The 22,424-nt window shown below is 37.6% G+C and overlaps 2 protein-coding genes and 1 long non-coding RNA gene across 6 annotated transcripts in view; 1 reads left to right on the forward strand and 2 right to left on the reverse strand.

The window, feature by feature from the left end:
* Positions 1-10,685, forward strand: part of LOC135683527 (uncharacterized) — a 46,015-nt gene extending 35,330 nt beyond the window's left edge. For all 3 annotated transcript variants that reach the window (XM_065198826.2, XM_065198817.1, XM_065198809.1), the window contains exons 2-3: positions 7,334-8,383; positions 10,132-10,685. In XM_065198826.2, the coding sequence (XP_065054898.1) occupies positions 7,357-8,383; positions 10,132-10,328 (1,224 nt within the window). In that variant the 5' untranslated portion in view covers positions 7,334-7,356 and the 3' untranslated portion in view covers positions 10,329-10,685. The remainder of the gene's footprint in view (positions 1-7,333; positions 8,384-10,131) is intronic.
* LOC135683577 (uncharacterized) lies at positions 1,815-4,415 on the reverse strand. The gene is made up of 4 exons (XR_010515786.2): positions 3,977-4,415; positions 3,745-3,849; positions 3,356-3,392; positions 1,815-2,482 (listed from the first exon to the last, which is right to left on the reverse strand). It is a non-coding gene; the product is annotated as an uncharacterized LOC135683577 (long non-coding RNA).
* Positions 10,686-13,839: 3,154 nt separating the features above from the next.
* Positions 13,840-22,375, reverse strand: LOC135683553 (dicarboxylate carrier UCP2). Of its 2 annotated transcripts, none has more exons than XM_065198850.2 (4): positions 22,134-22,375; positions 18,385-18,553; positions 16,133-16,818; positions 13,840-15,495 (listed from the first exon to the last, which is right to left on the reverse strand). In XM_065198850.2, exons 2-4 carry the CDS (start codon positions 18,520-18,522, stop codon positions 15,402-15,404), a joined length of 918 nt encoding a protein of 305 aa, XP_065054922.2. In that variant the 5' UTR covers positions 18,523-18,553; positions 22,134-22,375; the 3' UTR covers positions 13,840-15,401. The 2 variants fall into 2 exon arrangements, with proteins under 2 accessions (XP_065054922.2, XP_065054930.2); XM_065198858.2 differs by lacking the exon at positions 22,134-22,375 and adding an exon at positions 19,773-19,792.
* Between the last annotated feature and the right edge of the window lie 49 nt (positions 22,376-22,424).

The following is a 22,424-nucleotide window of genomic DNA, read 5'->3' on the forward strand; positions in this document are numbered from 1 at the left end:
CCTTCGAGCTCTGAGGTTCGCTTGTCTCGTTGGTCCCGTCCTTTTAAATGGAAATGGATGCTTCTTCTTGTATGAAAAAATCAATTAAAACAAGTGCGCCAAGCCTTTTGGCAGGAATTGTAGGTCTAGAATATCAGGTGGTTAGGTTTGAACCTACTTAAAAATTAGGAGAAAATACTCAAATAATCCTTCAGAGAAGGGAAAGAATCACACTGTCGTGAATAAATGTGATTTTGTCAAAGAAGGACTGTACAGTCTAAAGCAGTGTTGAAAACGAAAGAGGAGAAGGCAGTTCCAGTTGTTATTGTGCTTTTATTTTAACAAATTTGCTTTTTGATTTGGTGTGTTAGTTGATGCTCTTTGTTAAATGTTAGGGTACGCATAGTTTGATACCGGGAGAACAATTTTTCCAGGGAAACAGCTCACTTTTAGGTCACTTTGACCTGAAATTGTGGTATTTGCTGTCAGCCTAAGGAGGCATGGCTTTGCTCATAGATTGTATTATTTAAAGTTGGTGTTACTGAAACATTTCTGATTGAAACCAAGTATCTACTTAGCAAGACTAGGTTTTGATTTTCAAGTTGTCTGGATATCTTATCTGCGTTTTCTAACACTATTAGTACTCTCTAAGCAGGCTTTAGAATCTTTTTGGGTCCCATATGAAAAGAAATCTTGGCCAGGATCGATGGAAAACCAGAATTTGAAATATGATCAATCAAATTAATCAAATCAAATTAGGCTTAAAGAAAAAAACAATTTCAAGTATTTTCAGCATGTTGAACGATAGTGTATTTATCTGTGATACAGAATTTCGTCAATTTGACCTTCATACTGGACTTTTAAAACGTGCACATAAAAGCAATTTCAAGTATTTTCAGCATGTTGAACGATAGTGTATTTATCTGTGATACAGAATTTCGTCACTTTGACCTTCATACTGGACTTCTAAAACGGCACATTTTACGCACTAGAAATCAGCGCATTTTTTAAGGGTTTTTTAATGGTGAGGCATTTTTCCATTGGTGATGTGTTCAGAAATAAGAAACTCTTTAGCCTTCATTTTAAACATTATGAAATAAAAATCCTCAAAGATGCTGACTAAAAGAGCCTGTGGCGACTTAAAATGAGGGCCATCTTTCCACGAAAATCTTTTACACTTTCGAAATCATCTAAAAATCCTATCATTTCAAAAAATTTAGTAAGCTAAATTTAGAAAGAATGATAAGACTTTCATCTTAAAATTCGAATATAAAATTTTGTCGATTTAAAAAAGGGGCTCGTGCCGTTCTGCAAAGTATGAACGACTTGATCATTTTAAGTGCTCAGTCACAAAAATTTACAAGAAAACACGCCTAAAAGACACTTTTGATCGAAAGTTTGACTGCTAAAGCCCACAGAAGAGAATTTGACTTATAAAGCCCACAGAAAATAATTTCACTGCTTTTTTCCACAGAGAAAATTTGACTGCTAAAGCCCACGGAAAAGAATTTAACTATCAAAGTCCCTTTTTAATTTGCTACATATTACATATAGAATATATTTATAAAAGCTAATCTCCAATTAAAAGCTGCAGAAAATGCTCAGCCTTCTTTAAAATGTTTCAAGGGAGGCCCAGTCCTCCAGTGCGCCCAGCGTGCTTGGCGCCCATGAGAGCACTGTGTTTTATTCCTTTAAATTATTGAAGTTCCTGCCTGGATAGTTGGACAGTATGCGAAATGATCACAGGTTTAATGATGGCATAACCGACTTTGAAAAGGCTTTGTTTCGGTAGAGCTATTAGAAAAGTATTCATGGGTTAATCCTATAATTTCTCCTATTTAGTCAGAATCAAATTTTTAAGTTGTCCAATCATACACTCTTAGCCCTCGTCGACTTATAGGGCGCTTATAAATATTTTCTTAGCACTTTGTTCAATTGTTGTTCACCTGTGATGCTGTTTTAAGATATAATTTGGGGCCACCTTCAAAGTTCCTCTGTTTATTTTGAATCAAACATTAAAGTTTTCCAACAATAAATTCCTGTTAGCCGTTATTCGTCCATGGTACTCGTTTCGTTATATTTCTTAAGCATCCAAATTCCTAAAAAATTATGTTGATTCATAAAAGAATTAGCGACTCCTCTTCTAAACTCCAAAGAGTTATAGAGTTATTATGCAGTTCTATACATTTGAGGTCCACATATCACATCTTCGTCACAATTAGCTTTTGAAACACTGCAGGAACAAAGCAATTAAGAAATGGAAAGATAAAAAACAGCCAAGTTTCGTGCATCAGAAAGGAATCTTACTCTAACAACAAATTAACAAAATACAATTTACGGACAACAGCTAATCTATATTATATAACTTTAGTCTTTTTCTCCACAGTCAAGTTTTTTCTTGTTTCATCGTTTGATTTAACGCCAGCATAAATGCCATAAATTTCGTTTCGAATGTCCGAGAAACACGTCTGCGTCGTAATTATTGCTTGAAACGCTCTTTGATCTAGATGAAGAACAAAAAGATTAATGAAGATGTTATTCCATGGTTAATGAAAGCACGTTTCAAAGAAATCGATATACAGCCAATCCATATTCTTATAAGCAGAAAACTACGCGAGGTAAAAAATTCAGAGAAACACGTTCGTGGCGGGTCTAGCGACTCTTTTCAGCAACCGGTTTTTAGTGTAATTTCACCCAAATAAGCATAAAGTCATTTGAAATTGTTCTCGTTAAGCGAGCAATACAGCAAATCCATTTTCCTTGAATTACAAAACTGCGAAGAGGTAAAACATTAAGAGAAACACGTTCGTGGCGGGTCTAGCGACTCCTTTCAGCAACCGGTTTTTAGTGTAATTTCACCCAAATAAGCATAAATCATTTGAAATTGTTCTCGTTAAGCGAGCAATACAGCAAATCCATTTTCCTTGAATTACAAAACTGCGAAGAGGTAAAACATTAAGAGAAAAGCGTTCGTGGCGGGTCTAGCGACTCCTTTCAGCAACGGTTTTTAGTGTAATTTCACCCAAATAAGCATAAAATCATTTAAAATGGTTTCTAGAATGATTAATTTACAATTCGGAAAATGATGCAGGCAAAATCTACCGTCACCATCCAGCTTCCTTTCAGTATAAAACCACGAAATGAGGAGGAAATTCGCCGTTCGCGGCGGGGGTCTAGCAGTAAGCAACCGGTTTTTAGTGTAATTTCATCAAATTAAGCATAAAATTATTTGAAATGGTTTCCAGAATGATTTATTTACAATTCCCAAAATGCTCTCAAAAAGCTAGAAATAATTCTCACTCAAGGGGCAGGCAAATCCCATTTGTCACAGCGGGAAATCGTAGAAAAAGTGAAATTTTAATCGAAAAATACTCACTTGTTGAACCAAAAAGTCAGCGAATCCGATCGTTTATCTACAAAAAAAGGAAGGCGGTTAGGAAAAGTTGCTGCAAAGGATTCTCGATAGGCATAAAAAGTTAGGGGCTGGCAGGATTACATAATTCGCATTACAACGGGTTTTCCTATGAAAATCAAATTTTCTTGCATCAAGAATAAACAGCAGGAATAATCTACCACAATTCTTCATACTTTGATTGCAATAAAGCCAATCCAGTTTCCTTTTAGCACAAAACCACGAGAAGAGGTAAACATTTTTCGTTCGCGGCGGGGTTCTAGCAGCCGGTTTTTAGTGTAATTTCATCGAAATGAGCACAAAATCATTTGAAAAAAGTAATATCGAAAACACGTAAGAACAACAACGCTTACCTGTATTCACATGCCATCGATTCTGATGCTAGTGAAGAAGGGGATCAGCCAGCAGCAATCGCAAAACCAAAAAACGGGCAGCAGCGTGCGTACCGTACGTAGCTACTAAAACGAAGAAAAGGAAGATCGTCAAAAGCACGAATTACATGGCTCTTGCAAATGAAATAACAACAAACGGGGTTTCAATCTATCGATCGATAAAAAGGAAAGGAAAATAGCTAGCGAGACTCACCTGTAGCTGTAGCACTGTAGTACTGTAGTACTGTAGCACAGAACACGACCGTCGACAACCGCTTCGAGTTCGAAAAGGAATGCCAACCAGCAGTGCACGTAGATTTATTATCATCCAATTCCAAATCACCGAAATTATCGGCAAACAGTAGCTTCTTTGTGTTAAAAACGAAACGGATTTGAAAAGCCTCCGTTGAAATTGAAGGGTTGCTGGAGGAAGAAGTTTTGAAATCTTTTGTAGTAGAGAGCAAGAGATATGAGAGAGAAAGGACCTTTAGAAAGGCGGGACAAAGACCTCGGAGAGCACTAATCGAGATCTAGAGGATTTGGAACGAACCCGGGAGAAAACGTACAAATATCTATAAAAAAGGGAGGAAAAACGAAAAAAGAATCCCCACGAGCACAACTTTGAGGATCCAGGACGACGTGGAAAAAAGAATTTGGAAAATCAGCCGAGCGGTTTTGGCTGGTAATCTTCTCCAAGATCGGGCGGTGTTGTTTGAACCGCTATACGAATTTGACCCAGGTATCTGCTGGAGCATTGTGTTGGGCCTTTGTTGTTGAGGAGAATAGAGTTGATTTGCATATCCGCATATTAGTATTAGTTAGACAGCCAGGGCATTTTCTAAGGGCTTTTGAGTGGTGGGGCATTTTTCAAAAGGGCCAACGCTCACCTCAAGGAATTGTATGGGATTAATGAACGGGTGCTTATGATTTCTATATGTTTCCGCTTACGATAAAAATCCTGCTTTGTTGTAAGGACTAGCTAGGCTGTTTCTTGAAGATAATTTTTTGGTTAAGGTGTGTTATTACCAAGGACATAAACTAAAAGAAGTTTTGAATGTGGAATTGAAATTTTTGCGTTGTTTGCAATTTATTACGTTGTTGGTGTAGCAAAATGTTCGTTACATTATGGTCACGCTATTTCCATCCTGTTTTTTTTTAGAATTGAGGATTTAGGATTCAAGACTTGACATGAAGTATCTTTAAAGCGTTCTTACATATTGTTCATTAACAAAATTGGAACCTTTTCATAGAATATTTAGATCAGAAACATAGTAAGTAGGTTTTCCTGAAGACATAGACGTAGGAACCGAGAGCACAGGGGACAAGTTCCCCCACCACTTGTAAATAGTTCAGGTAAAATGCCCCTTTGCAATTCACCGGGTTGCCCTTTTTGCCAACTGCATAACAAAAACGCCCGTGAAATGCTTAGTCCCTATACGAAATGAGCAAAGGGAGTAGGGGGTGACCTGGCCACGATCCAAACATTTTCCTTGTGATCTAATTTTAAAACAGCAGAAAAACAAAAAAAATTCACAACGAGAGCTGCCAAAAGGTGAGGGGTGGGGGCAAAATGCCATAGGGTCTTAAGTTATAGGGGGAAAGTTTAAGGAAGAAATCTGTCAGAGTAACAAAATTGTCAATAAACCATGGTACAACATTTTAAAAGATTGCAAGAAAATGACTGCAAGAAAAATTCTGAAATGCCTTTTCAGCTTATCTATAGGGCATAGTCGCCAAAAATATTATGCTTGCTTTGCTCGTAGCAGACATCATCTTTCCGTTTTACCACGGCGGCGCTGCTCGCAACTAAGCCTAAAAATGACATCCATATCATTATAGCTAGGCCTCCAGAAACAGCCTTTCTTAACCTTTCTGAAAACTTTGTTGGGGTGTCCCTTAAAAATGGTCTTTATCTTTATCTTAACCCTATAGAATCTTTGTTAGGATGCCCCTTTAACCCGACGCTTTGCTCCCACTTTTCTTATGCTTTCTACGTCCTTAATTAAAACTTTTCAGTAAATAATTTGAATGTCCTCCCTACTGAAAGCGTAGCTTAACCCTATAGAATCTTTGTTAGGTTGTCTCTTTAACCCGACGCTTTGCTCCCATTTTTCTAATGCTTTCTACGTCCTAAGTTAAAACTTTTTCAGTGAATAATTTGAATTTTCTCCCTCCTGAAGGCGTAGCTTGCTCTTCAGTTTGCACTTGCAGTAGTGGAGCCATTTTACCAAAACATTACGATGATAGAAAATATACTACTGTTTTTTTGTCAGCACATTTGCAAATTTTAGTGCTATGCCATATTGAAATTTCGGATCCAGTTGAAAAGTAGAATGGGTCAATGCAAGAATATCGTCCTAAGATTTTCAAAATATTGTGCTGCAACAGTACAATTTTTACTAGGTCAATTAGTGTGGGATTCAGCGTTGTGAGCTTTATAATGTGAAATTTGTGAGCTTTATAGTACTTTATTTGGTTATAGTACTTACAGAGCAGCCAATTACAATGTAAAGTTCAAACTTTGATAGAATATCACTTTATAAAATGCTGATCCAATGTCATGGGCAATTACTTGTTTGAGCTTTTAAAAAGCACCAATATCCTCGTTAGTTTTAAACATCAATCCTTTGTAGAGTAGCTAATGTATAATGTGTTTTATTACAATTCAAAATAATGGCCGTCAATATTTAGACAGGGCGTCGACCTTCTTTCAGGATATTAGACACCGATCTCAATCTCTGAAGGATGCGTCTATCTTAAAGTCAAAGCAATGCTTTAGTTTCTTCTTAAACTTGTTTCACAGTGAGCCAATTGACGTCATCCACACAGAAATAATGTCAGGTTCAAGACAGAGCAAAGATTCATCAACTAAGTAAAAGTTCGTTAATAAATACCACTTGATAATTAAATTAAACAGTATAGAGCCTAACACGAAGACTTGCCAAGCTCCTAATTTATTCTGATACTCTGCTCATGCATTTTCCATTTCTTACAAAGTGTGTTCGTAGTTGTATAAAAACGTGTTCTAAGACTCTAGCAATCTGGCAACAACGAGCTCATCATTTCTAAAAATTAAAATAGGTATTTGACAGTTTGTGATAGGTACATTGGAAGGTTATTAATGGCAAGGAACTAATTAATTTGAAATTCATTTTGGATTCTAGGGTCATCGTTCTGACTTGGACCTACAATCCCAGACAAAAATAACTGAGACTTTTTAAGGAAAGTTGATATTTTCTCTTTCCTTTGAAAAATAACTCCCCCTCCCCCAATTCAATGTCGAGTGCATGATTTTGAAGAAAAAAAGATAGAACTACAAACCCAACATTTATTCGGGGAAAAATAATGATTCGAATTTAGAGGGGCAACGTAAAGTAGAAAATACAAAAATTACATTTTGTCTCGCCAATTTTGTCCGGGATTGTAGCTTCGGTTTTCTTTGCCCTCTCACAAACAGAAGAGTTTAAGCTGCCTGTACTGGAAGGGCAAATCTTATCCTTCACTTATCGTAGTATCGAAGGCATTCCGATCTGTGATTAACAAGGGCCTGAAGTTTCAATTTTTCTTCCAGATTGACAGCATACTGAAGTTAAAATGGCAGTCGGATGGGCGTTGTTTTACAACCTTGTGCTATATAACTTGTGCCATTTGTTAACAGCAACTCCGTTAGTAGATCAACCCATACCTTCGTTGATGATTTCTGCAGATACTTCGATAGGCGAGAAATTATGCTCTCTGTCCAATGAGTTCACGTGTGCCAGCTCATTCTGGAACAAAATTGGAGACAACCATGATTTTGTTACATTTTGGCGAATGCTGCGAGGAAGACAGCGGTTTCAATTTGCAAGACTTTTCACTTTCTCCAAAAACTGTAATGGAGTTGTTAAAGGTAGAATAGCTTCCTCTTTGAAAGAGATCGGCTTAGGAAACCATAAAAATGAATCTCGTGATGTTCTTCTAGATATCAGAAATCTAAAAAAGCTTCTACAGTGTGGAAATGGAATTCCCAGGTATACACAGGTGAGAGTCAAGCGAAATACGGCACTAGATTCGAATGTTACTGCAACAGCTAGCACCTTCTGTTGGCCATTTTGGCGCGGAGATGGCTACTGCGACCTTGGCTGCAATACGGAGGAGTATAACTATGATGATGGCGATTGTTGCTATGAAACATGCACCAAAAAAATCCGAAGGTATCCCTGTGGTTTTACTGGGTTTCAATGTAAGCAAAATACAAACAATGCACCTAGCTGGGTCAACGATATAAAATTTTGCTTTAGATGGAGGGCAAATGGAGATGGTTCACAGTGTGATACCGCTGGCAAAGGTAAAATCTGTGCGCCACTTGGTAGTATGACAAAGTTTTACTACGATGATACAGACGAACGGAACGGAGGCTGTGTACTGTCTTGGAAAATCGAGGCTATGTCTGCCCCTGAATGGTTTTGGACGAGGTTGCAGCTCTGCTTGTATTCATATTCAGACGGTGATATGTTCCAGTGCAATTACGGATCAACGAACAACATCCGATGCCGAAGAGCGAACGACTGGGTTCATTATGTAGATGACACTGATAATCGTCAAGGTGGCTGCATTTTAAGGTGGAAGGTGCTTTATTTAGGTATGGTATAGTGTAGCTCTTCAAGAATTCTCATTCTGATCTTAGATCCCGTTTACACTATCCCGGGACAATTTGTACCGTTTCGGTTCACAAGTGTTTACACTGTAGCGGCTCAACATTGTTCCGTTTAGCCGTTCCATTTAGCCGTTCCGTTTACACTGTACCGGTACGACCTTAATTTAATGGTATAACATTGTTTAGAAGAAGCTGTATTTAGTCAACGAAGGCTTTAATTTTGCCGCCGAAATCAACCATCGAAATTTCATTGAGAGCTAAAATGGAGCGGAAGGCCGATAAAAACTTTATTTGGACGGACGACGAGGTGGCTTTAATTTTCACTGTTATTTTAGACTACAAAACTGTAAAGTCCTATCAAGGCTTGGACTTTGAAAAAATGCAAACATTTTTTGTCATGGTCTTTTCTTCAGAATTTCCTTTTCTTCAGAATTTGACAATATAGTTACGCCACAGTCAAAGCCTCGATTACCCGAAACAGCCATACAAAAGACCTCTTTGTGAATCCTGACAACATCGTCTCAGATAGGTGCTTACACTATTCCGTTCAAAAACGGAACTGTGACGGTACAAAATTCGTTCGCTTTCAAAGCAGGGTCGAAACTGTTCCGGATAGCAGAGCAAAATCGTCTCGGTTCCACAGTGCTAGTGTAAACAGAAGGGTGAACCGTGAAAGTTTTGTCAAGGTTCCAAAATTTGCACGGGAAAGTGTAAACGGGGTCTAATATTGTTTTATTCAGCAGGGTTAGGAACAAGACGGTTTAGGTCAAAAAAGGAATTTACATTACGTTAAGTAGCATACATATATTGACCATATGCCTTAATCCTCTTCCTATGGTCCAAGCAAATGATTCAGAAGGACCTTAGCCACGGCACGGCCCTCGAATTCTTCTGTAAAACATGTTGTTGATTCTAACTTTTTCTTACGAGATGGTCTCTGCGCTTGTTCAAGACTTTCAGTGGTAGGTTCCCGTATCTCACTTAGTCGCCGTCTAAGGATTAGGCATTCGGTTTAAGCCCAATGGAAAGACTAGCCCACTTCGAGAGGCTATTTTTTAACCGAGAGGCTAGTGTTTGACAGGTCTCAAGGGAGTTGAGTGAGTAGATTTTTGAGGCCTATCAAGCAAGGGCGTAAAAAGAACTTTAGAAAGATAGAGCCCCGCATCCACAGCTAGGTTTGAGGTCAAGAACATTGTAAACACTCATTTCTATCCCCACAAGAATCGGGGCTCTATCTCCCAAAGCCCTTCTAGAATTTTTTATTGCACCCCTTTGGGCACCCTTATGACACCCATTGTGGCACCTCTAATGTCATCATTGTGGCACTCACTGTTTAACTCTTTATTTTAACCCATTCTGACACCCTTTCTGGCACCCACTTCTGGCACTCTGTATCAAATTTTGGCACCCCTTCTGATTCTTCGTCTCACACTTCTTATGGTACCTCTAATGGCATCATTTTTTACCATGTCACTGACACAATTTGCTTATGAATTGTATAGTTACTTACAAATTACAAAAACATCAAATTACAATTACAAAGAAACTACTCATAAAAACATCAAGGCAGAAAAGCCTCAATTAATTGAAAAATGTTTCATAGAAAATAAGAAAGATGAAGTCATAGATACTCTGTGGAGAGACTGTCAAAATATGATTTTAGAATAATTTAAAAGAACAGCTCTGTTCATCTTTACATTTATTAAGGCGTTAATGTTATCATTATGTTACAGGCAAATTACCAACGTGGATGGAAAATGCAAGATTTTGTTTCTACTGGAGGTCAAGTGGTGGCCAGTGTGGGATGCCGGGCCAGGCACGTCAGAATGACCATCATTGTGTACCAGTTAATAGCTGGACTGACCAATACAGGGATGATACCGATGCAAGAAATTACGGTTGTGAAATGGCATGGGGTTTGCTCTTGTAAGGTTCTTATCGCAAACAGCACCTTTCTCGTGTGGAACCGAGAAATTGTAGATTTGTTCTGATAAAGATTTGGCTTCACGTAGAAGCAATTTGAAGCATTTATCACCTAGGCCTCACTGCCAAGTTTTAGAATTATGTAGATATGTAAAGCGCTCTTTGAGTTTTTTGCTAAGAACAATAAGCATAAATTAACATATTCTATAATTAGACAGTCGCTAACGTCTGCTTCTCGAAATATTTTTGCATTACCGATAGCATGTAACTTTATTCTTCTAAGCAAAGCAGAAACAAGTTTTCTTATTTATATGAAACTTATTTGTTGTAGAATGTTTTTTTCAAAATTGACGATGTAGATTTTGATCGGGGTATTTTTGTTTCAATTGTTCTATAGATGTTTACATAATCTCGTCATTATGAAATAAATACGTCGAGAGAAAACGCTTTTGTGAAATTCTTCAGTGAAAATTTTCTGTAGGGCTACCTTAACGGCTTGGTAAGCAGCATTTAGTCATGATGTTAGAAAAAAAGCCTGTGTTCAGATTCTAGCAGAATTTAGGCCAGTGCGATACCTTGATTAAAACAAAGCCATGAATTTGAATCCCCTTTTTGCCAGTGGCTGTTCAGACGTCAATAAAAAAGCATACCTTTTCCTTGTGGTGAACTCTACCAACTTTTCTAATACGCTCAAAAACAGTGACGACACTTGTGGGATCGAGGGGCGACTGCCTGATAAATTCAAAGTAAAGAAAAATTTATTGCTTTTAAAAGATGGCTTTTATCCAAAATTTCGTTCACGACATCAACATTCAATGGTAACGATGGTAGCATGGGCTTATTTTATTGCTTTAAAACCAAAATTAAATTTTATATTAGCGCTTTGAATTACATTTTTAATTTGATAAAAAACACCTTTTTATTTTCTTATAAAAGCATTGGTACTTTATCTAAATCTAGAGATTTAAAAGAAATTTGTTTGGGAAATTTATTTACAAAGAGCAATAAATTTAGTAGGGGCTGGACCTTGCAGGCACAATTTTTTGATGTGAATTATTAAGCGATCAGACTGTTTTCTCTTCTGCTAACGTTAACAATGTCAAGTTCAATTAATAACATCCAGAAATATGAAAAAACTAACTCAGTAGCGTAGCCAGGGTGGTAAGATAAAGGGCAAAAGGAGTTAGTAAGGATAAAATGGTGGATTACAACCTTTTGGACCCCAGAAAGCGCCCTTTTCAAAGATACTTTTGCTATTGGAGGGGGGTGTCCACCCCCTCTTGTCTCTCCCTCTCCATTTGGGGGCATTCACTCACTGGCTACTCTACCGACCATACCCTGAAGGAAGTAAGGAACTATTAACAAGACTTTTAAGGCAAACTACAAAAAGAGGATTAGCACAGCCAATCAGGCAGCATAAACATTGCCCAAATTTGAGCCGCGGTTGTCAGACGCAGATAGTGGCCAGTTTCAAGCAATGGACTAAGAGGAGAACGCTATCTGGGGTTTTGTTTTCTTTCATTTCAGTTGAAAATATTGGCATGAACAAATACTGTTATCATTATTAATTCACTTCATAGAAAAAAGTGATTTCCAGTTTATAGGCTAGAATAAGGATTCACTCCCTTTCCAAATATAAACCGATCAAAATTTAATTGTTTTTACAATGCCTTTCGAAAACAGATCGATCGAATTTGGAAATGATCGAAACAAAAGCAGATTGAGAAGAAAACAGAATGAAATTAAAACAGCTTAAATGTTGCTTTCTCTGTCATATAAAAACTAGATAAATGTTCGTAGAAATTGCAACAAAAATGGTTTTCAAAAACGTTTTGAATGCCAGAAACAATAGTAAATTTCCAAGACAAATAATGGCTTGAACAATGCTCTTCCATTAGTGGAGTTTCTTATTCTTTGCAATTTCTGAGTATCAGCTGTAACCAAACTAATGATAAATAACAAAATCAATAACAATTTTTAAAAAACCGTTAATCGGATTCGATTGCTCAAGTTATCTTACATCAGTGATGCCCAAAAATATGAAGTACATCTGTCAAAGTCACGTGGCATTGCTCCCAGGACCAATTAAACGCCCATATTTATATGAAATTTTATATGAATTTGAAATAGGAATTGTAGATACATATAGTGAGTGCTAAATTGATATTCTGACTTTTGGGTCGCTGAAAACTATTGTAGGTAGCTGTGTTGAAATCTCACAAAAACTGAAGTGAAAAAAGTCTTTTTATACATGCAATATCGGTAATGATTCACGCCAAGAACTTATCTCGTTTAACAGAAACGCCATTTTCCTTTTCCCAACAGTTTTTGGGTATATGGTGTGCAAGTAGTGCAAATGAGCAGTTCCAATGCATAAGTGAGATTCTATGAAGTACTACGTCCCTCGATGTTATCAAGGGTGTAATGTAAACATCTTAAATAACAGTTTCCCTTTCTTTAATTAAAAAGGTTTTTCTCTGACTTTTGATTGCTGCTTGTCGAAGACTGTGCCTCTCCCGTTCCTCAATCCTGAGCCACAAATGTCACAGGGAATGATTATACAAGAGATAACATATGGTTACTGTAGGCTTTCAAGTTCCTAGTTGGCGAAATCGCCTGTTCTGTTAATGAATGGGTGCATCGACCGAATTTTCGGGGGTTATGAAATACACTACGAAATTTTCATGGAAGGAGCATGCTATTCGAAGTGGGGTTTGAGGCACATGTGCACGAGCAAATATGCTGTTGTTGACTTGCATTTGGTTTTATATTCTTCCAGTCGCTCTTGACCCAAATTGCAGTTGTATATACACACAAGATGTATTGTCATAGAAAGTCTGGAAGTCACAAATGTTAAAGAAATTGAGTCCTGGGAAAGGGGTGGTTCCCATACCTTTTTTCTGTCAACCAATAGACGCTGGGCTTTTGATAAATCACCTAGGCACATGACTTTGTTGTTTAGTTGTGTTGTAGTTTACACATTCGACTATGAATTGAAACACATATATTTCAAAAATTGTATTTTATTCGTACAGTATAAACAGCCTAAAGTGTACGTCAAGAATCAAGTTTAAAGATGGGCTGGCTCCACGCAAATTATAAACTCCATATAATATATTAGCTTAAAATTCGAGCCTAATTCGATTTTGCTTTGTCATCAGTGGGCGGTCATGAGACTAGAGGGATGGTCAGTTTTAAACGATTAACAAGGTGAAGACGCTTACAAAATAGGACAGGTAACATGTTATGATGTGAAACAATGGAAAGCTTTTCTGAAGCATACATTATACATCCAGATGGATACCCTCCTCCGTGCATATTGTATCGATTCTAAAAGATGGAACCAATTGTGTGCGTATGTGACATACCAAAAATTTAATTCAATGTATGCATAATGGATAACAAAGAGTTATCCATTGTCGTCCAAGAATACTTTTTCTAGGTTTATGATTACTGCTACAATTATTTTCATTGTTACCACATTTGATTAGAAACACAACGATAAACCAAGGAAGCACACAGTTATCAAATTATCATTTAAATGAATACAATACTTCCACAAATAATTCTAAATTCTCATTAATGAAACCAATCCGTAAATTGAATAACTAAATAACTTAAAAAGAAAATATTGATTGAAATTCCAATAAAGTGATAAGGACCAGCTTTACTTGTAACAAGCAGTCAGCTTGATGGCTGGGATTTTGTCGAAACATTCTATAAATATGGGCTTTAATATCTCACTCATCCCAGATTTATCAAAGTGGGTTGTGAGTTTGATTTTGGACCTTCAATGGGGATGGGGGGGGGTGGTGCTAGCATGCTCTGACAGTGCTTTGACTAGCCCACCTCTGGCCTTTAGGGTAACTCCTTCAGGTCGTATTACAAAAAAGCTTTCGTAGATAACTCATCGAGACTTTCAGAACTCTAGAAAAATGTGCTGAAAATACAACGAAATCTCCTATGATCCTAAGCACTATTCTCCACTACTCAAATCTAGCAAAGCTGAATAAATTACCCAAATTTAATATACAACATACGATTATACTATGAAAAAGTGAGCACCAAATGATCAAAAAATAATTATATCAATTATATACATAATTATCATTATACAACCAATTGTCACTTGTTAATTGGATGCATACCAGCAAGGTTATTACCGAACATATCAGCCTCTTGGTTTGAGCTAAATGCGCGCCTACATTCTAATAAACTTCACATTTCTGCTCATCAATTGGTAAAACCACGTGGCCGGGTCTATATCTTATCACTCACTATTCAAGGTACTAAACGGCAAATGAAGATGATTACGGGTGATGTTTGATAGTAGACGACAGGGAAAATTTATAATTGCATGCCAGCCATATGTGAATTTCATTCTAGCCATGGAGCAAGCAGGAAAAAGGCTTCAAGTCTTTCGTACGGGACATAAAGACCGAACTTTTCTTCTAGAGCTGATTAATATACCTTCTAGTGAAATTTCACATTGAAAGAAATGTTGTTTACTAGGCCTACTTTCTTCTTTAAAAGAAGCCTAATGTATAATTATCATTATTCCCAAAAATACACCCATTTGCATAATTCATACAAATTAATACACTAAAATCTGAAACTAAGCTAGTTATCAAACCAGCCTCTGTCACAGACTGTAAGTCAAAAACATCTGATAGCGACACTTAAAATGTATACATACAACCTTACACGACTGTGAAACATGGAAAGACCACGATAGCAATACTGCTCGCCGGGCTCTATAATATACTTGTAGCGAAGTAGGTGTATAGATTGAAACCAACAACAGCGCAAAATAACGAGAATATCAAAAACGAGCACAATTCATCAACATAAATCTAATAAGGTATGAAAGGTTTCTATAGACCTACTAAATAGTGGTCCTAAAACACTTTCAATTACATACACAGGCAGTTCTGGTTATACCAACACGTTACAAATCCTCATTGAGAATACGTCTAAATATCTGGATTTCACAAACCCAGAAAAAAAACACTATTTATTGATCATGTTTGAAAAATTCATGTAGTTTCGTATCTGTTACCAATTTGTACAATTGAGAACTTTAAATGTGAACTCCCATCAGCCTTTTCAGCTGTTCATATGACAGAAACATTGCAATACTCCAAGTTCCAAGCCGTGTGAATGACGGGACAAATCTGTCATGAAAAGATAAGATATGCATCAGACGAGTGCAAATCATACAAAAAAGAAATATATAGCGTCATTACACAGCCTAAACAGGGTCGGAGCCTAGAGATACGAAGAGATGGTTGTGCAATGCTGGCAAAACTGATAGTCATCCGCCATGAGACCCAACAAATCCCATTAACAAGCAAAATCTGACACAGCATATGTGCTTCAGAATGTTTTAGAAGTGCAAATGATGAATAGCATGGTCGAATCATGAGAGCCCAGCAGAATTCATATAAGATGGCACATGGCTCGAAAGCCCCTATGGGTTATTTCCATGTGTCATTCAGCTATAAATTTTATAGATATAAATAATTATTTTAAATATCTGAACCTTATATGTATTGAAGTATAACTGAAATTGTATCTTGATTAATTTTTTGATTAGATCAGTATATTGTAAATAAGCTGAGAATACACATGAAAAAAAATTCACACCTTCCCAATGGATGATGAACACCCAAGTTAGTCGGGAATATCTTGAGTCAAACTGTTCATTTTCTAACAATAATCTAGCAATAACCGATAGAGACAATTTCACGTATCCATGTTGAACAGTGAAAGCTTTCATCAAAATAGAAAAACATTAGGCTCACAGCATACCCTTTGTAGAAAGCTGTTGCGCCATTTTCTTTGAACATTTTAACGGCACAATGAATAGGGTTCTTGTATTGGCCCATGTCAGAATTCATGAACCTCGTTTTCACGACATCAATTGGAGAGGCAATAACAGTTGTGATGAATCCTGCCGTTATTGCACTGGTGAAGTGGCAGGGGATATTGTCATCCATCCATTGCTTGTATAGAATATAGGATTTGATTATATCATACACGACAATTTCAGTGCAATTTACCACGCTCAGACGCGCCACGTTTGTGCTCAAACCTTTCCACAGGCCACGCATACCTTCATGTTTCCCTATCTTTCTGTATGCATCCAATGTACCTTTGTATTTTGAGTTTTTGCCTGCGGCTTGAAACCTGATCTTCACAACCTCAGTTGGCTGGAACAAGAGAACAGCTGTTGTTGCTGTTGTGCAGCTGGCGAGGACCTTGATCATCACCTTAGGCCTGTTCCCATGACTGTCGTCACCATAGAAACGCTTCACATTGTCATACAGGCCAACCCGTATGCCACAAAAACACATCTGCCGTTGTACACCAGCAGTGATTCCTGAATACAATGTACGCACGCCTTCTTCCTTCGCAACTGTGAAAATCGTATGTGCCATCCCACGATATTTCAAAACACTGCGTGTTCCACGTGTCTTGACGTTCTCTCCTTGAACCTGAAAACAACAGAGCTTGTAACAAACGAAGGACGTTAGGTTGTATTGCTGCAGATATCTTTTATGGGCTTAGAAGTCAAATAATTTGAGAGGTAGAGAAATGATTGCGAAGGAACCTTGGCGTTGTTTATGGTTTTTTTGACGTTGTCTATGACTTCAAATCATTATACATCAAACAATGAGTTCCTTCGAGAAAAAAGACAGAAAACATATGTTCCACACCAAAATGCAAGTCCTAAAATTATCTAGCTAGATATACACTTACGTGAAAAAAGTATTAGGACGATCGCCTGAAAGGAAATGTGGTTAACCCTTTGCTCAAAGAACAACATAGAAAATCGGTGGAACATTGCAATTTTACTAAATTATGAAAATAAAGATATATCTAATAAATTGTAAAAATAGACTTTTTTTAGACAAGTGCAATTTGCTTTATCTTATATTTTGTCGGATGACCTCCGGAATCTGGCAGCCGCCATTTGCACTGGAACTCACTTAATTAATTTTACAACGGAATATCTTCGGATACAGTAGGAAATCTAAGAAAAAATCTAATTGTTTTTAATTACATCAAGGCTTTGACTTTGACGGGGTTATTGAAAGACAATGATGTTATTATTTTTTAAATTTTTGTCATAATTGCAACATAGCTAGGTTTATTGTCTTGCTTAAAAATAATTGGTCTTTGCAAATAATCATTACTTGTTTCTGTACGTGCCTGGGGACGTTCCACAAATAAGTGGACAAAATATTCAGCATTGATTGACTTTGCACACAACACCAGCTTGTCGTGGCCATTAGGCCCAAACAATAGTCTGCCTGCCCAGGCCTACCATTCTGTTAATTTTAGTCGGCATTGTTATCTTATTGTTTTTGTAAATAACATGTGCTGTAGACTTACTGCAACCAAATTTTCATGTAGTTTCAGCTAACAAATGACTCGCTAGACCCAAATATTTTATTGCTTCTCGTTCTCTTTCTGGCCGCTTTAATGTTTCCGGCATTGAAATTAAAACATTGATATTTTTTATTTCTCCCTGACATTTTGTTACTTTTCTATCATAGAAACGTAGGAAATAAATTGAATTTGGTAGGAATCACGTTTTTGCTGACGCCGTTTCTAGAATCCCACCAAAACAGCAAGATTTGTTCAATCAATATTAGAATGCTAGTTTTGGAGCCGCCATTTTGTTATTCATCGTCTTAATACTTTGGTCACGTAAGTGTAGATGTGTCATGAGCATCCTGGCTAATGACTTGTTTAGGAAGACAAGGATGTCACAAGAAAAACTTCAAATGAAATCTTTTAAAAGCCTCTTTTAAAAGCCCATATGGAAATGCATTTGCGTTTCTAAAAAATCTATGTCACGAAGACTTCCTGAAAAATGAGAGCTGTACGTTAGTTCAAAACTATTAAGCGGGTTGTGTGTTTGCCTTGCTCTGTCATTGCCATATGAGTTAAGCTCACCCTTTCTATCGAACATAATAGCCATTACCCAGAACACCAATCTAACAAACTTGACCTTTTAGCGAATCGACTGAAACCACATTTAATAAGTCACTCACCTGCAACCTCACTTTGGCGGTATCGATTGGTATAGTAGCAAGCTCTGCAAGTGAGGCTGACATCCCCGCAGCAGTCATTTTTTTCACCAGGTTCCAAAGACTGTCGTCATGTTCCAACATTCTTGAATAGGCAACCATTCTTGCTCAACCCGTAAACTTTTCCTCTGTACTGTAGATGAAATTAATGAAATGAATAATAATTACTTTACTTCAGTTGAAAAAGCCGTTAGCTGCCTTTGGGGAAACAATTTAAGACATACAACACTTGCTAGAATTTTAGGAACATCTACACAAACTCTTCAGAGATTAGCAACTTCGAGGATCTGTCTGGCACTCAGACAAGTAAATAATAGGGGGTGGGGGGGGAGGGGGCGTTTGGAAAATCAATTTACAGTTGGAAAACTTAACGGTTTACTAGGATTTTTTTCTTGAGACCAAACTTGTGAATTTACATTTCAGGAATTTTTGGAATTAAAAATGTAAAAATTGTAAACCTTACTTAAATTCAGAGGCTGAAGCGGACCCATTTGTTAATAGTTTTCTATTGTAAAGCCCTACCTGTCTCCACTGGATCTCAAACTGTACAATGGCGCCGTTTGCTTTCGTTTTGACGGGAGTTAAGTTGAATTAAAGTTGGAATTTTCATCCATCCACAACCCCCCCAAAGTTAGCCACCTTTATCGTCCCTGCTGGCACTTAGTGCATAAAAACCTTTCATGAAGTAATCAACATAGTGTGGAGGGAGGGGAAACAATTTAGGAGCAATTTTGATATCTTTGGAAGGTAGTTAAATCCTGGGGCTGCCAACTTTTGAACTTGAATTTTATAGTGCTTCAACTGAGGGGAAATTATGGCCTATGATGCAGGCTAACTGCGAGGGTGCACTGCAGTTCCATACCCCTGACTAAAATAACATAGTCTTGAGTGATAGAGTCTTACTATGTGGGGTCTGGGGGCTCAGGCTAGAATGGGGGTGCTCTCTGCGTTGAATACTCACTTGAGACACTTTAACTGTCCTCAGTGCACTGATAAATACGTTAAAAAGACATTTTCTCAATACTGGAAAAATGGAAACATAGCATACTAAAGTACTTGTCATCAGGGAACTGCGGTAGCGGGGGGGGGGGGGGGGGGAACTTTATCACTCGTCAATAATTTTCAAAATGCATTTAAAACCATACATCAGTGTCGGGGGGTTATCACGGAGCCAAGCAGGACTGCTATAATTAACATCCTCTGAAAAGAAGATGAAGAAAAGAAAAAACCTTTCATATTTCCTTTAATATCTATGATGCTGTTTAAAATATTTTAGGAGTAACTGTTGTTATATGCTTCCTGATAGAAGAATCGGTTGGAAATTATCTGTTAACCCAAGAATATAAACTCACTTCTCTAACTCTCAAAAGTGCTCCTCCAGAAGAACTGCTCCAGGCCACCGCCTCCTATATCAAGACCAGGAGTCCTATATCAGGCGTCAAAATCATAGGGTAGCTAGCAAACTCAAAAGAGCCCGGTTTTGGGCGTGGCGGAAAAAATTGAACCATATCCACTAAAAATGTAGCCTTAAAGTACGGTTGATTTAATAAAAATTGATAATAGAATAATGTGCCAAAAAGCAGCAGTAAGTCGATTCTAATTCATAAATTCGAGCCCAATTGGATCCATACCTTTCCTCGCGTGTAAACAGGGTTTTAATCTCATGTAGAGTTACGAATTATGATCAAAATGTATTTATACTCTCAAAGTTTGAGCTCCTTTCGAAGAAGTGCAGATGAGTCAGCAAACTGGTCAGTGACTTGCTCCTAATCAAGTGGAAAGTTTTCTCTTTGCTTGAAATTATCAATAGCAGTAGCAATTGGTTGATTGATACTCTAGTGTCTCTAATAGACCCCCCCCCCCCCCCCGTGTATTAATTTCAGAAGAATTTGACCTCCACCGTCGCTTATTACCACCCCCTTCTATCAAATTTTACAAATCAAGTCATTTGATTTTCAGTATTCGTTGTTTTTCATAGTTTTTTGTAGAAGCTCAACCGTACAAAGGAAACCGATGATTTTTGACTGGGAAGTTAAAAGCTGTAAATTTGATTTATCTTTGTATGATTGCAATTTACTCTAAAACTATGCAAAAAATGAAACCAAATTTTGACAGTATATTCTAAAAGGTACTTCGACTTCAAAAAAGGATTGCCGAAATGAACCATATCTATTAGCACCCCCCCCCCCTTCTATTGAAAATTGGCCGGAATGAACACCCCTCTTCTATTACCTCCCCCCTTCTATTAGAGACACTAGAGTAGTAGAGCGCTGCCTTTTCCTAACTGAAGCTGGCCGAATAATATTTCACAGGGAAATTGGATGCAGCTAAGTGTCATCACACATTTATACGCATTGTAGAGGGAATGGTATGCTGCTATGTGTATGTTGTACTCCCTCTTTTTTATAAGAACCAGTAACTTTAGGTTCAGGCTGACTGTTCTTAATTTTTGTAAAAATCTGAGGCTGGATTGTTGGAACCTAAGCTTTATATCCTGTATAACAGTGTTCTAAGTGGGCATAGATTCTGTTTACGCGCTCGAAATTGTGTGGCCCTGGTACCCAGGGTACAGGTCAGATTGAACACATGGCTGAAATAACGGAAACCAGTGTTTGGGTGGTTTGAAGTGCATGTATTGGGACTTTAATCACAAAGTAATCAGTCTAGGGCATCAAGTCTTTGATATTAAGTTAAAAAATGTTCTCAAACGCAGGAAGGGCCCGTAATATTTTTTACACGGGTGGCAAAGTGGCGATCGCCACCCCGGGCCAGACCGTCCCGGGCCAGACCGCCCCTGATCAAGACTAAACTTCAGCAATATCTGTATTATTTTCCTTAGGCTTGAAAATATTTACTCAGTTCTTTATTTTCGTTAGAGGTCTGTGAAAACAAAATCTTAGGATTCAAGAATTCCTTCAAGCTTAGTTGGTTTCTATGACTGCAACAGGTATTCTCAACCGCAAAGAAACGAATAAAACATTGTTATTGAATGTCTAATAATAAGCGAATGAAAATGAGAGCAAGAAGATAAAAATTGCATTGTGTTTTGGTGTCTTCCAGTTGCTGTAGAATGAGGAACAAAAGTAGTTAGGTTCCGTGGAAAACATTGTATGAAACTTTTATCTTTGTTGTTTAACAGCACTTTGACCATGCAAGCGTTAAAAAGATACTAGCTTAAAAATGACATCCGTAGAAATGCAAATTCGTAACGGAAACTGATTCTGCGAATGCACATATTTTGAAACATTGGTAATCTTATCTTCGGTATAAACACTGTTGTTCCCTTGGATTAAGGAACGGATGATGTCATCTCCGTGAGCGAATAAAAGACTAACGCTGAACTGTTGGGAAAATAACAATCACTGCCAAAATACCTGCCTTAGGTACCTTGCAGGCAGAACATTTAGTGCCCCAATACTTAAAACTCTGCGATTATCTTTTCTTGCATCATTCCATGCCATTGACAATATTACCACGCAGTTTGGCTGATAGATGTCGCAATACCACCACTTGCCTATACGTGTCCCTCACACAACTAGCAAGCCCGAGATTAAACAGCAATGCTGGAAAATTCATGTTACTAAATACTGATTTATCGTGATTTTCGACTGAGAACTCTCCTAATCATAGTCAAAACAACAAAATGAAATAGGCATCGTATAATATATATAGCTTCTGTAACAGTGGAGTCAGGGGAACTCAAAATTACTTACCTTGTAAGTCTCGACAAGTTGCGGCGTGAATAAAAACACTGGCCTACAGCTTCAGGCCAAAGTTTGTTTCATCGTTACTGTGAATTTTAGCGTCGATTAGAATAACGTTTCAGAGCTTCAAGAAGGATATGCGTCTTTGCTTCTTTATCGCGCTTAAGGCTAAGCACTTCTAGGAACATTTGTTGTTTCTGGAGCGTGGTATGTTTGTCGTTCCTGATAGACCTGGTTGGTCTGGAGGTGTGGTGTTGCACGGTTACCAATCAAAACCTACGTTCTAATCACGTGGGCAGA

This window comes from Rhopilema esculentum, chromosome 17 (genome assembly GCF_057945365.1).
Source record: "Rhopilema esculentum isolate cy_ngs chromosome 17, ASM5794536v1, whole genome shotgun sequence".
NCBI classification, from domain to species: domain Eukaryota; kingdom Metazoa; phylum Cnidaria; class Scyphozoa; order Rhizostomeae; family Rhizostomatidae; genus Rhopilema; species Rhopilema esculentum.

Coding starts and splice junctions, on each gene's coding strand:
- LOC135683553 (XM_065198850.2), bottom strand. CDS start 18,522: ATGGTTGCCTATTCAAGAATGTTGGAACATGACGACAGTCTTTGGAAC. Junction 16,819..18,384: donor CCGCCAAAGTGAGGTTGCAG/GTGAGTGACTTA, acceptor TGTTGTTTTCAG/GTTCAAGGAGAGAACGTCAA. Junction 15,496..16,132: donor GCAACAGCTTTCTACAAAGG/GTATGCTGTGAG, acceptor TTTTCATGACAG/ATTTGTCCCGTCATTCACAC.